Source organism: Ciconia boyciana, chromosome 5, assembly GCF_034638445.1.
Source record: "Ciconia boyciana chromosome 5, ASM3463844v1, whole genome shotgun sequence".
In the NCBI taxonomy this organism is placed as follows: Eukaryota; Metazoa; Chordata; class Aves; order Ciconiiformes; family Ciconiidae; genus Ciconia; species Ciconia boyciana.
In genome coordinates this window covers 18,146,347-18,158,998 of record NC_132938.1, presented here as the reverse complement: position 1 = coordinate 18,158,998, position 12,652 = coordinate 18,146,347, and the positions used below count along the sequence as shown (strand labels likewise).

At 38.7% G+C, this 12,652-nt stretch overlaps 1 protein-coding gene across 4 annotated transcripts in view; it reads left to right on the top strand.

Annotated features, from left to right (window-relative positions):
• Window positions 1-4,928: 4,928 nt before the first annotated feature.
• The window catches only part of FAM184B (family with sequence similarity 184 member B), a 48,776-nt gene continuing 41,052 nt past the window's right edge, over window positions 4,929-12,652 (top strand). The window contains exon 1 of one of the 4 annotated variants that reach the window (XM_072863392.1): window positions 4,929-5,695. In XM_072863392.1, coding sequence (XP_072719493.1) covers window positions 5,561-5,695 — 135 coding nt within the window. In that variant the 5' untranslated portion in view covers window positions 4,929-5,560. The remainder of the gene's footprint in view (window positions 5,696-12,652) is intronic. The other 3 variants (XM_072863390.1, XM_072863391.1, XM_072863394.1) reach the window with 3 other exon arrangements.

The following is a 12,652-nucleotide window of genomic DNA, read 5'->3' as shown; positions in this document are numbered from 1 at the left end:
CTAACTCTCAGGATTTAGTGAGGGTCAGCTACTTCCTGAGGGATGGATGTGATGACTGGCTGGGAGGACAAGGACCTCACCAGCAGCACAGGCCCAGAGGTTGTGGCCAGTGGGTTTCACAGTTCTATGTGAAAAGAAAAGAAATTATGAAACTCAGAACCTTGGATGGTGCTCCAGGCTCTGGAGAGAAGCGTGCTCTAATAATTTAAGATTTTTTCCTTGACCTTTGAAATCGTGACCTCATGTGCTATGCTATGGTCTACTTTTGGTTGTCTCTCTCTACTTCTGACCCACTGTTGTAGATCCCTTCTCTTTCCTTTGTCAGTCCTGTTGCGTGACCAAATACACAGTGCCACAGAGTAGGCCAAGCTTGCTACATGCCAATTACTTTGTGGTATTTTAGATGTAGGTCACTGGGTAAAAAATAGGTTAAAAAAAGGATAGTCGTTGCTATCCTATTTAGTAGGTGTCCCAGGGCTTTTATAACTGATGCATCTGGTTGGTTCCAGTTTCCATATTAAAAATATAAGCACAGTAATATTTCATCCATAATTACGCCATCGTTATGCAGTAGTAATCAGAGGTTCTGTTCACCACATTCCTCCAAAACTTGTGTGTGTGTGTAAGCAAGCTATAAAATTGTATATACATTTTTGAATAGTTATTGTTTTCAGTCAATAAGGAAATTGGTAGAACTTCTGGTGGGTTTTGAATTGGACTCTCAAATTGTGTTTGCTTTATGAGGTGGAAAGAAATGAAAATTATAAAGTAGCTATATATACTATTATATATATATATATAAAATTATACATAATATATTTAATTACCCAAGATGTACCAGTGGCAGAACCGCTTTATACTTGTCCTTTTTCTTGCATTCAATCCCAAAACAAGCTTTATTGGAAGTAGGACAGTGGATTAGGTGAGCAGGATAGCTGCTCTTATGAGTCTTTTGACTACTTTTTATCTTTATTTCCTTTTTTTTTCCTCCCCTGTAAGAAGGAGAAAACAGTCCCTGAATTCTGTATTCTGGGGTCACAAAGCTACTCTGGGACCAAAATTAATTTAAATGGAGATCAATAATGAGGATAGTGATTTATGAATTAAATTAGAATCTCACTTAGGGCTGCATCTTCTTTTGTTGAGACACTAACTTGAGAAGTTTTAAATGCATTTTATTGATACAGCCTTGTCATTTGAAACATAACATGACTGTTAATGACTAACTGTATTGTTCTACCATTTTCAAATACAGATTTCATTGGACTGCAAAACAGCAGAAGAGTGTAATCTGGGGGATCAGTTTAACTTTGCCCTTGTATTAAAAAAATGTAAATCCCACTGACTTCAGTAATACTGGTATTCAGACAAAGAACTGGGCTCTGTATTAATTGTGTTTTCGGAAAGCTGTTTGTAATATGTTAAACAAAGGAGCAAACTTATGTGTTAAACATTTGCAACAGAAATATCTTCTTTATGTCTAGGAATTCGGGGTGTGTGGATCTTTTAATAGTAGCTAGTCTTACCTTGTATATGACACAAAGATTTTTATGTGTAGGTATAAATAATGCTGGATTGATGGACTTAGGTTTCAGTTGAGATAGTGAGATAAACTGGGTGAGTTTGATCCATATGGGTCACACCTTACTTAAATTATACTGATGTTTAAATCATGCAGGGTGTTAAAAATTTTATATATGTATTATGAAAGCCTACCTGAAATTTGTTTCAGCCATTTAAAGCTAATTTGCTTGGTGCCAAGGATTTTGTAATAACCATATCCAGAATTGCACCTTTTCCCATTTGACAATCCTGATGATGTTGACTTAGAGGCACTTTTAAAGATTTACTGACATTGACTGATCAACTATCAGAGAATGTTTCTGATATCTGAGTTGCTGTTATGTACTAAATATGTGACAGGACGAAGTGCTTTTATGTTAACCTAGCAATGACAAATTGCTTTGGTACTATAGAAAAAGGGTACGAACTCAAAAGTTACTTACTTTGCATGCAGATTTTGTTCCAAGTTATTTCTTTTCTTTTTGACAGAGGGAGAAAGACATTGTAAAAACATTATAGAAGGAGGAAAGTAATTTGATTTTTGGTTCTCCCACACATGCCTCTCAAACAAGAAAGGATTTGATTCCAAGTCAAAGCTCGTCAGAAGCCCTATTTATTTCCTCATCAATTGAGAACAGTAAATATTCCTTCAATATTATATTATTAAAAAAACAGACCTCAACACAAATTCTGGAAGGATGTGATGAACAGATCATCTAATTTTTGTTGTGTAACAATGGCCCAGTCCACCATCAAAGTAAGAGAAAGAACATGCTCTCATATAATGGTAGTCTACGTGCTATGATTTTCCAAAGCTTGAGAAGACTAAAGTTTGTAGAACAAAGGTCTCTCAACTCTGTTATGCATACCACAGTTGGCTGAGTTAGAAGGACTGCAAAGAGGGATTATAAAGATTTCAGAAGCTATATACTCTGCATATTCAACAAGCATGAGGTACTGAAAATGGAAGGCTTATAGTCTTTTACTCATCTATTACTTCATTTTTACAATAAAAAGTTAAATTAGTTAATGCCTCTCTGCAGTAAAGCTATAAACCTGTGTGCAGTTACTCATAGACTTATAGTAGCACCATGACCACCTTCTTTCATAATTTACTTAAAACTAATGCAGCAATAATAATTCAAGCAGATGTGTGTGTGTCTGTTTTCTGTTTAGATTTTTAATTTGCATTTTAAACTCTTTGCCATATACTGCCCAAGTTCAAGAACATTCTGTAATCTACTTATATGTTCCATGTGGTTCTCACAAAACCCATATTTGAATAGTACACACTTAAATTATGCTTTGTGATGTCCTTGCTTTGTCGTCTTATCTGTAGGTGGTCCCTAGATCAATTAGAAGAAAAAAAAAAAAGGTAAAATTCTCATTGAAAAGCTCTGGCATTATCTGCTGAAATTCTGTTATTGAAATCAAGTGGGTTTTTTGAGTGGTGGAAGTAATGAACTTGAGTCACCTATGAATTTATGTTCTGTGGTTGCATTTTCTGGTGCATGAAATCTGATTGAAGCTTTTCTAATGCTTGAAGTATTGACTGACAAGTCTTATCTGGACTCAGAATAGTTTACCAGTGACAAATTATGTTCTACTAACACACCATCTTGTACCAAAGCCACAAGTTTTTCCCTCTAACCCCCCAAAATACATAAACAGCCTGCTTGAAAATATCTCAGTGGTTTATTCCTTTCCCAGTGTACCTGAAGATCTGTGCTCCTCTGCTCTGTCTATGCCTGTGTGTCTCAAGTCTCTGTCCAGCCATGCATTCAAGTCCAGTGTGTCTTCTGCTGTTCAGTAGAAAAACATGAATGTTACTATCTGTCTAGTAGAGCGATAACACAGGTAACTTATTGTAAGTACTTTTAAAACCTTTTGCATTTTTCTTAGTTTGCTTTCTATTTGCACTCAGTTTTGTTCTTTTTCTGAGGAAACAAGGTGCTAGGAAATTGCTCTAGCCCTTTGTGTTCTCTTGATTGTCCTAATAAGCTTGTCAATTTTACCAAAATTTTACATATAACTAAGTTCCTACAGTTTTTTCTCAAATTGATGACCATGTAGAGAAGATATTATAACCATATTAACTGAGTTAAACTTAATTGTGAGTACATGTCTTATCAGATACCAGACAATTGACAATGGCCTGTCCTTATGCCCTAGTCATAGGAAAAGGTTCAGGCACAGGCAGCAGCATCTTGGACACTAATGCCAGTGAATGAAGAAACTATACTTAGTCATTCCTGTGTACAAGGCTCTTCTTACCTTTTCTTATTAATGTTCTGTCTGGGCTAAACTTCTTCCCTGCTTAGCATCTCCCAGCAACTGTGCCCATCTTCATTTTCCTTCCTGGCCTTTCCCTTCTACGCTGAGTTTATCAGTCATTCTTAATTTCCTCTCACTCCTGGTGTGAAGATTCTTTCTGCCTCTGGAGATTGAGAGTCCCTCCTTTTCTCCCAGCAATTTAAGGGTTTGGTTTCTCTGTCCCAAGGTCTTATCTTCTTACATCTTCTCGCTCCTCCTTCCTCCCCACTGCCTGCAGGCATTCTTCTTCTGTTCTGATCTTTTTCCTCTTGGAGTGTTTATTCTTAACAGTGCTTTATCTCTTTTTGCCCTCACCGAGGATTTCCCTTTTTCACTGAGGATTTTCCCTTTTTCCTTTTGCCCTGCCCTTAGCTGACACCGGATAATTCTCCTTCCCAATTCTGATAGTCCTAAGAAAGCTCTTTTTAAAACCCACCACTAGCAAAGTAGAAGCTTCTTGCCTGAGAAGGACGGAAAGTAGTGCCAGGAGGTGAGATGGGAAAGCTGCCTTACCTGCGTGGGGCAGCGGGGAAGAGGCAGCCTCATGTCCCCTCTGCCAGGCTGCAAGCCAGTGTGAGCTGGGATGGGGCCCTCGGCCTGCTCCATGGGGTCTCTTGTACTGGCTGCAGTGACACATCAAAGGGGCCTTGAGCAGCTCTCAGCTTCTCTTACCTGTTCTTTCTCCCTTTTCCACCTCTCTGACTTCACCCTACTTTGCCTTCTCCTCCTTCCTCTTTCTCTTCTAGACTTGTTTAAATGTGTCCACTAACCATTTTCTTATTGCATAACACTTCACTGAACCACTCTTCTTTAAAAATCCCATTATCTTAATTGCTTGCCTTTTTTGTGCCCTTTTTTCTGCCTTTTCTGTCCTTTTATTTATTTTTACATGTAGAAGCCTGGTCTCTTTGAAGAGAGGGAATGGCTTGCAGATGAAAAAAAAATGACCTGTAATATTGCCGGTTTTCTTCTGGCACCTTTCCAATGCCTTTAGTGTAACAGGGGAACTGACCAGTCTCTTTGGATAAGGCAGGTGGACTGGCTCCTGGACACTTCTCCCGGGCTCAGCTGTGCTCAAGTGTGCCTCTTAGCTGGAAAACTGCTCCATTCTGCTTTCAGCTGAGCAGCAAAAATTTAACAAGGTTTTCTTCATCACTTTATTGGTCCATCCGGACTTAGAGAGGATTGCTAAAATAACAGAGCTTATGAAAGGTGCCAACACCGTCCTCTCTGATGACCTCTGCAATCCTTTGGCAGCCCAAGAACGTAACGTGATTTAATCTGCAGACGATCTCTGTAACCGATCCCCAGCAACGTTTGTGCTGCTGCCTGTACGGCTGGCTCAGCGACTCCTGTGGGGAATTTTGTAGCATCCTGCCGCTGGCATCTTCTCCTGGCGGAAGCTCAACCATTTGAAGAGAAGGGGAGGGAAAAAGAAAATCCCGATCAGGCCGTTTGCACATGCTGTTCTCTCCCTCGTCGCCTGGGTGTTCTGCTGAAGGACTGGGACATCTGCACAGAAGGGAGAGCGGCGGCGGCTGGAGCTTGCCCTGTTTGGGGCTGAAGTTCCCCCAGCGCGATGGGGCTTTGAGTACGTGCAGCGCGCCGGGGAAGGCCAGCGGCAGGGACAGGATCGCACTACCCGGAGCGTACAGGCAGACTTGATTAAAATATTTCAAGCCTAATGGCTTCTGGCGTAAACAAGATTCATCAGCCCGGGACTTGCGATGGATCTAAAGCCGCTCGCAGCAGCTCGGCAGAAGAATGCAATCAGGAAATGCACGTGAAAATGTGCAAGAAGATTGCCCAGCTCACTAAGGTAAGTCTCGCTGTTGCAGCCTTCCCAAGGAGCTGAGGCTGCCCTGGCCGGGGGCGGCGGGGCTGGCTCGGAGCTGCCTCCTCTGATGGCCCCTGTCTGAGAGGAGGGAACGGAAAGCGGTCGTCTCTTATCAGGCGGTTGTTGAAAACACCGGTGTGCACAAACTTCCTTTCAAACAGTTCCCCCGCGGGTGCTACAGACCAACCGTAGCGGTTTGCCTTTGTGGCTGACGATCGACGTCTCGCACTTAACCGCTCTAATTAGCGTGCAACAATAGCGAGAAGAGCTCAAGCTCTGCAAAGACAGAGAGTTTGTCTGTGTGCTGCTCGAAGGGATTGACGGTATCCGCTTTTTTTCCTGGATTACAAAGACGCCAATTAATTTGCGTTTTATAGGTTCTCGAGTAATATTGTTACAAAGCTGCAGCCGAACTGTGGTACGAAAGTACAAGATAACTTGTCTTGTACTTAATTGTTCCAAATACGCATAAGTAGAGGTACTTTAAATGATATTCGTGAAAGACAGGAGTTGGAAAAGAGGCAGGACTAAATTACGTAGTATATTGTAGTAAAACTTTTAGTCAACACCGAGCTACACTACAAAATATTTTGAACATTTTCCACACTATGTTAAGAAATAAGAGAACATCTGTAGGAGGTAGCAGTTATCTTTTAAGCTATTTTTATGCTGCACCTTTGTCAGTGAGAAAAACCTGTTTCCTACCGTTGTTTACTAATCCAGTTTTTACATGTTCTGTAACCTCACTGCAATTAGTAAAGACATTTTAGCAATGAAAAAACACAGACAATGAAAAAACACTGACTAAAAATACAGGTCAAACAATAGGAAATCATTAAGATGTTCAAGTTAGAATGGCTTACTAGTTACAGTGCCATTATTCTCATCTAATGATGACTGTATGTGATAATGTATATTGTGTATGAATACATACACAAGTGCTACCTATGTTTATACATATAATTGCTATATTATATTTACTGTACTATATAAATACTTTACCGGTTCTTTGATTGTACGTTTCTATAATAGTATTTTTATGCAATCTGATCCTTACTTTTTGCCTATGAATGCACACAGTGCTCTGCAAGGTGCGTTTTCATTCTGTAGTAATTGAAAGAAAACTATCCAAATAAACATGAAACTTTTATTATTTTGAACACAGATATGTTTGAGCAATGAAGTCTGTAAAAATTCATAGAGAGAAGCACTTTGTTTATTGATAACATTCCTGATTCCTCAACTACAGTGAAATGTACATGAAAGATGATTGTAAATTAGATTAAGATGTCCTGAGTTGTTCCCTTGTTTTCTGTCTGGTACTCACTTGCTATCTTTCATCAATTTTGCACACTAAGTAAAATTTGTCCATAAGCATCACTCAAAAAAATCACAGTATTACCTTTTCTAATAGAAAAGCAATAGCTGGGTCTCTATTAATTGATAGCTTATACTTCACAGTAACAAGAGTTGAGGAATCACCAGCTCCATCTTTCTGGGTAATCCATTTCTCAACAGCAGACTTAGAGCATATTGATGTGCAAAGAATGTGCAAAGAAACACTTTTTCAATATTTTCAACTCTCAAGCGAAACTCATTTTCTGCAGAGATTTGTGTGCCTTCCTTTTTATATAAAGTGATTCTTTTTAAAGTCTCTCTAATCTCAACTAAATTTTGAGGAAAAAATACCTTATTCAATTCTGAAAACTCTTATATTACTTTATAAAGCTTTTTTTTTGATTGGGGAAGAAAGTTCTGCTATTTTAGCAGCAAAAGAGGGAAAAAATCACCCCAGTGCAAAGGATCTTGGCAAGATTTTATTGCAGTGGTTTTTTCAGATGCTTTTGCTAAATTTCTACTGTTAAAATGTGGGTGGGGTGATTTCTTTACTTTTAATAGAATTTGCCTTCTGGATACTTTTCAGTCATCTGAAATAAAGACGTTTTATACCTGAAGCTCAAAAAAGTACTTCCGAAAAGCAAATCATTCTGGTTTGGAATGTGGCCTTTAAGAACCCATTTTCTCTGCAATAACACTACACTTATAGAGAACTCATGGCAGAATTGGAATTTTAATTATAAGCTTTCCCATCTAAATTCTGGGTAGGCTAATGCTGTACCAACAGCAAACATCTGAGAAGCAAGATCTGAGACCAGATTAGCTGAAAAATGGCTATATTGAAAATTTGTTGTAATAATTTTTGGCCTAGAAACTTTGAGAGTTCCCTTTCGCATCACTGTTTTCTTGGCTCTGTTACAGTCAGGATAGCTATAATAAAATCCCTCCTAACTTTAAATTGCTTGTAGGGCTTTCCTTTCCTGTGTCTAACCTAGTATGCAACACTGCTGTCTGTTGTTACACAGCTGCAACTTCTTGTCCCAGTGATGTTAGATTTTCACTGATGGGGAGATAATGATCTAATTACTTATCAACTCTGCATTGTGCCAGGAGAAATGAATACAAAATGTTTAAATTAGGTGTAGGATACAGAGCTTGACTTACATTCTATTTCTTTGTTACATAGTCAGTAGTGGCGGCCTCCTACTCTCAAAGGCAAAGGCATCAATAGCAAAACCAAACTGGGTGAGGTGATGGAGTTTCCATTGTTGCATGAAGAGCTGGTTACGTTGTAAGACGTGGGTTGGTACAAGGAATCCCAATAGGTCATCAGGACAGAGAGATCCTGAAAGATGCTCCTATTCTACTGCCCTGCTATTTCTGTTTTTGAAGAGGTAGAATATAGTAAGCTTTCATACCTTCAGTCGTGCATTTTTCTGTTCTGCACCTTTTTGGCTGTAGCTGCAAAAATACAAACCTTAAGAAATGTTTCGTTTGCTTTGGGCAGCAAGCTACTGCTTTGTGTAGCCCATTTATCAGTATTTTTAGATGCCTGTCCCTTCTCACAAAGATTGACTTTTTCCACTGTTGACATGTAGAACATACATTGTTTTTCCACATTGAGCTATCACAGTGAGCAAAACCAATGAGCATATTTGTAAGCTCAGTCAGGCTCCCTGTTCTGCTCTGCCCCCCTCTTCCTGCAAAAGTAAGGTGGCCTTTGCATTTCAAGGCAGAAGTGGACACAGATCCTTGTTTACCATTAGACATCTGTCTGCCCACATTTGAACTACACTAATGAAAATATGGCAGGGTTTTATTATTAGTTGTACAGTTTAGGTTTTGCTTTTAAAGCCTCAGCTCACAGTGCTAAATGTAGATGTGGGACAACCAGGTAATGTTTGAAATATATATATAGTAAAAAAGGGTATATTAAAAAGTGCAAACTGAATTTTTTTGTTCCCATGGATGCAAGTAAAAAGTTTAAACGCCCTGGTAAGATTAGTGAGTTTGGATGAGAGCTGTCTAGCCCTTCTGAATTTTGACCTTAAAATCAGATAACATTGCAGCTATTTCCAGATGAGCTATGCTTTGATTTATGAACTTACAGAAATTAAAACAGAAACATTCTGCTTGCAAATGGGAATGTCTGTCTGTAGTTGTCATTCACATACACGAATCACACATTTAGTTGGTAGGTACCTTTCTGCAACACTAGTGCATTCAAATGAATAGGGTTTTGAAGTGTGTGTATTCTTATGATTGTAGCAGAATGCATTACTTTGTACCGGTAATTAAGTTTAGACTTCTCTGTCCGATATTGGACCCCTGGCATGCTGTTCTGTGCTTGCCAGTTCTTTGTATTTCTGATCTGTTTAGCAATAACATGGAGTTTAAAATGCATGGTGACTTTTATAAGACACTTTGGGTGTCACTCCCTGCTGCCTCAAGCTACCGATTTCTAACATCCATTGGCTATTACAGGATTTTCATGTGCTAATGGATTCTCAGGATAGTCCTTTTTACTTGAGATAGGATGAGAAATGCAAATGAACTCTTGAAGAAGAGTGCTGAGGAGAGGGGATCAGCTTTCACTGAAAAGGCAGTTCGGGCAGGGCAGGCAAGAACTAGATACACTGCAGATATCCATGTTATTCAGGTGTCTTTTCAGACCTCTGCCAGTGGGGCTTGAACTAAACCTGCTGTTCTGGACTGCAGTTCTGGAACCAAGCCTAATACAAATAACTAGGATGGTGACATTACCTGGTGATCAGAGAGCTACCTAAGCCACAAAACAGTTGTGTTTCCTTCTTAGAGACAAATTCCTGGTTACTAATGGAGGAATGTTTTTAATGAGAGTAGATAGTTACCCTCAAACTGATTTTTCTCTAGGGGTTCATCTGACTCTATATTGGGAATTTGGGAGCCTTGTTGTAAGAAGCACGTTTTAAATTGCAGTATTTCTGGTCAAGTAGGTTGTTAGTCAGAAAAATCAAGCAGTCTGGCAAGAATTTTTTGTATCTATGTTGGATACTGTGAGTCTTAACAGAGGAAGAGAGTGCTGATGCAGGGAAAAGTTAATTGCTGGTAAAACACAGTTAAGAACCTTTTTTTCCTTCAGGGGAAAGAAATGTCAAAGGGGAGCAAGTGTGTTCCTCTTCTAGAAGTAGCAGCATAGGCAGATATTCCTTAATGACTCTATGTGGAGCAGTTGAAAATGTTACGCACTCTGGCTGCTTATCGCCACCAGTCACCAGGAGGTTTATTGCCCCTCAGCTCAGTCAGCAGGGTAGAAAATACGAACATTATTTAATAAGCTTCAGTGGAAAATCAGCCAGATAAGCAAACCCCACTTTCATTAGTTATTTAAGGAAGGATGTCTGACTTTTGCACAGAAGTGTATGAGATATATGCTCATACTTAATTCTATTAGCTTCACTCCACGGGTGGAAATTTACAGAGAAATTAGCAAGTGGCCTGGTATGTGTGTGAGGGCATAGACTGTTTATACCACTCCAGTGTTTTGCAGCATGGCCATATATTAGATCTTTTAACCTTTCCTGTTTTATTTGCCATTTAAAAAAATGGCTGATAGGTTTAGGAATGAAATATGATCAAATTCTAATGGCTTACTCTGGAAGTGCCTATCAGCTGAGCAACTGTAGCGGAGCACTCCTGTTGTCTACTCATGTTTCTAGTTGAAATATGTTGCCTTTTTCACATAGTTTAAGCTAAGTTTATTGACCTTATTTACTGTGATGTGTTAACAGTACTCAGTAACCAATGCTTACAGTGGCTCAGCTGATATGCAGTTAGTTGTTATGCTACCAGAGCTCTCCTGTGTGCTTGAGGCTTTTTGATCTCAGTTCTCTAGAGAGGTATTCAGTATTCTACAGAAATGAAGCAAAATGGAACAGCATAAAAACTAGGATCATGCTTTTGGAACAACAATATTTTTCCTTTGGGCAAGGAATACAAAAAAAGGTTTCCGTGTAGGCAAAGAGGAAGAATCTTTTTATAAAGCTGCTTCCATTATGTACTAACAAGACTAACAAAGTCAGCTATCAATATCCCCATGTACTTTACTTGATGATGTATTTGTTTTCAGGATTTTTATGTACAATTTTCTATCAAGATTTCAAAGCCAGCATTATTTGTGCCTACCAGCTGACAAAAATGTGCAGACTAAAATTTCTTAACTTGTCATCACTACATTTTCCTTACAGAACTGAAAGGGAACTCCTGGATCATAAAATCCATGTGCAATGTCATATAATTGTGTTGATCAACTAGTCAAAAGCAGTATTAAAGCCACTATTTCTATTAGGAAGTAACCCAGAATCTGATTATTTGGATGGCTAGAAATTGTCACTGAAATTAATTCAAGGTAAGAGAATGACATCTGTGTATTGGAGTTACCTTCTTACCATACAAATTTGTCATTGACTATACGAAGTTTGCAGAAAATCTGACAGCCTTAGTAATCGGCAACTCAAAGCTACTTTATAATGGAAACTATATACTAAATTCAAGTCACTTTTTCAAGGAACCCTAGTTAATGTTTATATACAAAATGTTGTGTCTTTCATTATAATGCGCATTACAGGCTATAGGTAATAAAATATCTAGTGATCCTTTAATTGCACAAAAGAAAATTGCAAGGTTATAGTTTTTTCATGCTCTATCTTTTCTTCATGGATAATGTATAAAAGTACCCTTTTCAGTGACACTGTAACTGTACCTCTCTCCTAACATTTTCTTTAACCAGTATGTAGATGCCAATATTTTACAACTGAGAAAATTATACTCAAGTTAGAATTCAATGCCAACTCAGCTTAAGACATTCTCACTTAAATATTCCAAAGCTGTGTATTTAGGCTTTTGAGCACTTCAGCATTGTGTATGGTATATGAAATATTTTTTCCCATAAAGTATCCTGTTATTTTTTCCATGAAGTCACATCTTCATTAGGTAAAAGAGTGTTTATTTTTTATTAAAACAGCTGTTACACTGAGGTAGAACTACCTCTGTTGCCACCTCTACAGTCAGATCTTAAACACATCAGCTATCTCACTGTAACAATTCACTTGTTTTTCCTGCCTGTGCACAACCAGACTGTCTCTATGTGGTGCTGAAAACCACTTAACCTGTGCTTTTAGTAGGAACAGATAGGCACGCAAGTTTTTCTTGCTTGTGCTTAAAGCCATCAGGAAGCGTGTGAATGTAGTTAGTCCAGTACCAAGACTGAGTTAATTTATCCTGCCTCCCAGTGGAGCACGGTAGCTCAGGCTTGGCTGTGCTGGTTCAGACTTGGCATTTTACTTAATGTACATTCACTTGTCTTCCAAAGGGCTCAGAGGCAGCAGAACACACATAACCCTATTACTGAGGAAGTACTGCCTTTACTTCATAAGGAAACTACAAACTGACTGTTTTCAAGTAGGGATTTTTTTCTTAAGTTAGTGAACTCAGTGAAATTAATCTGAAGTAAGATTGTACCTTTTTAATGTAGTTGTAATTCAGAACTTTGTGTGACTTGGCCTTTAGGCACTTAAACACAGTTTTAACTTAAAACAGGTTACTACCAGAGAAGTCTTCTGT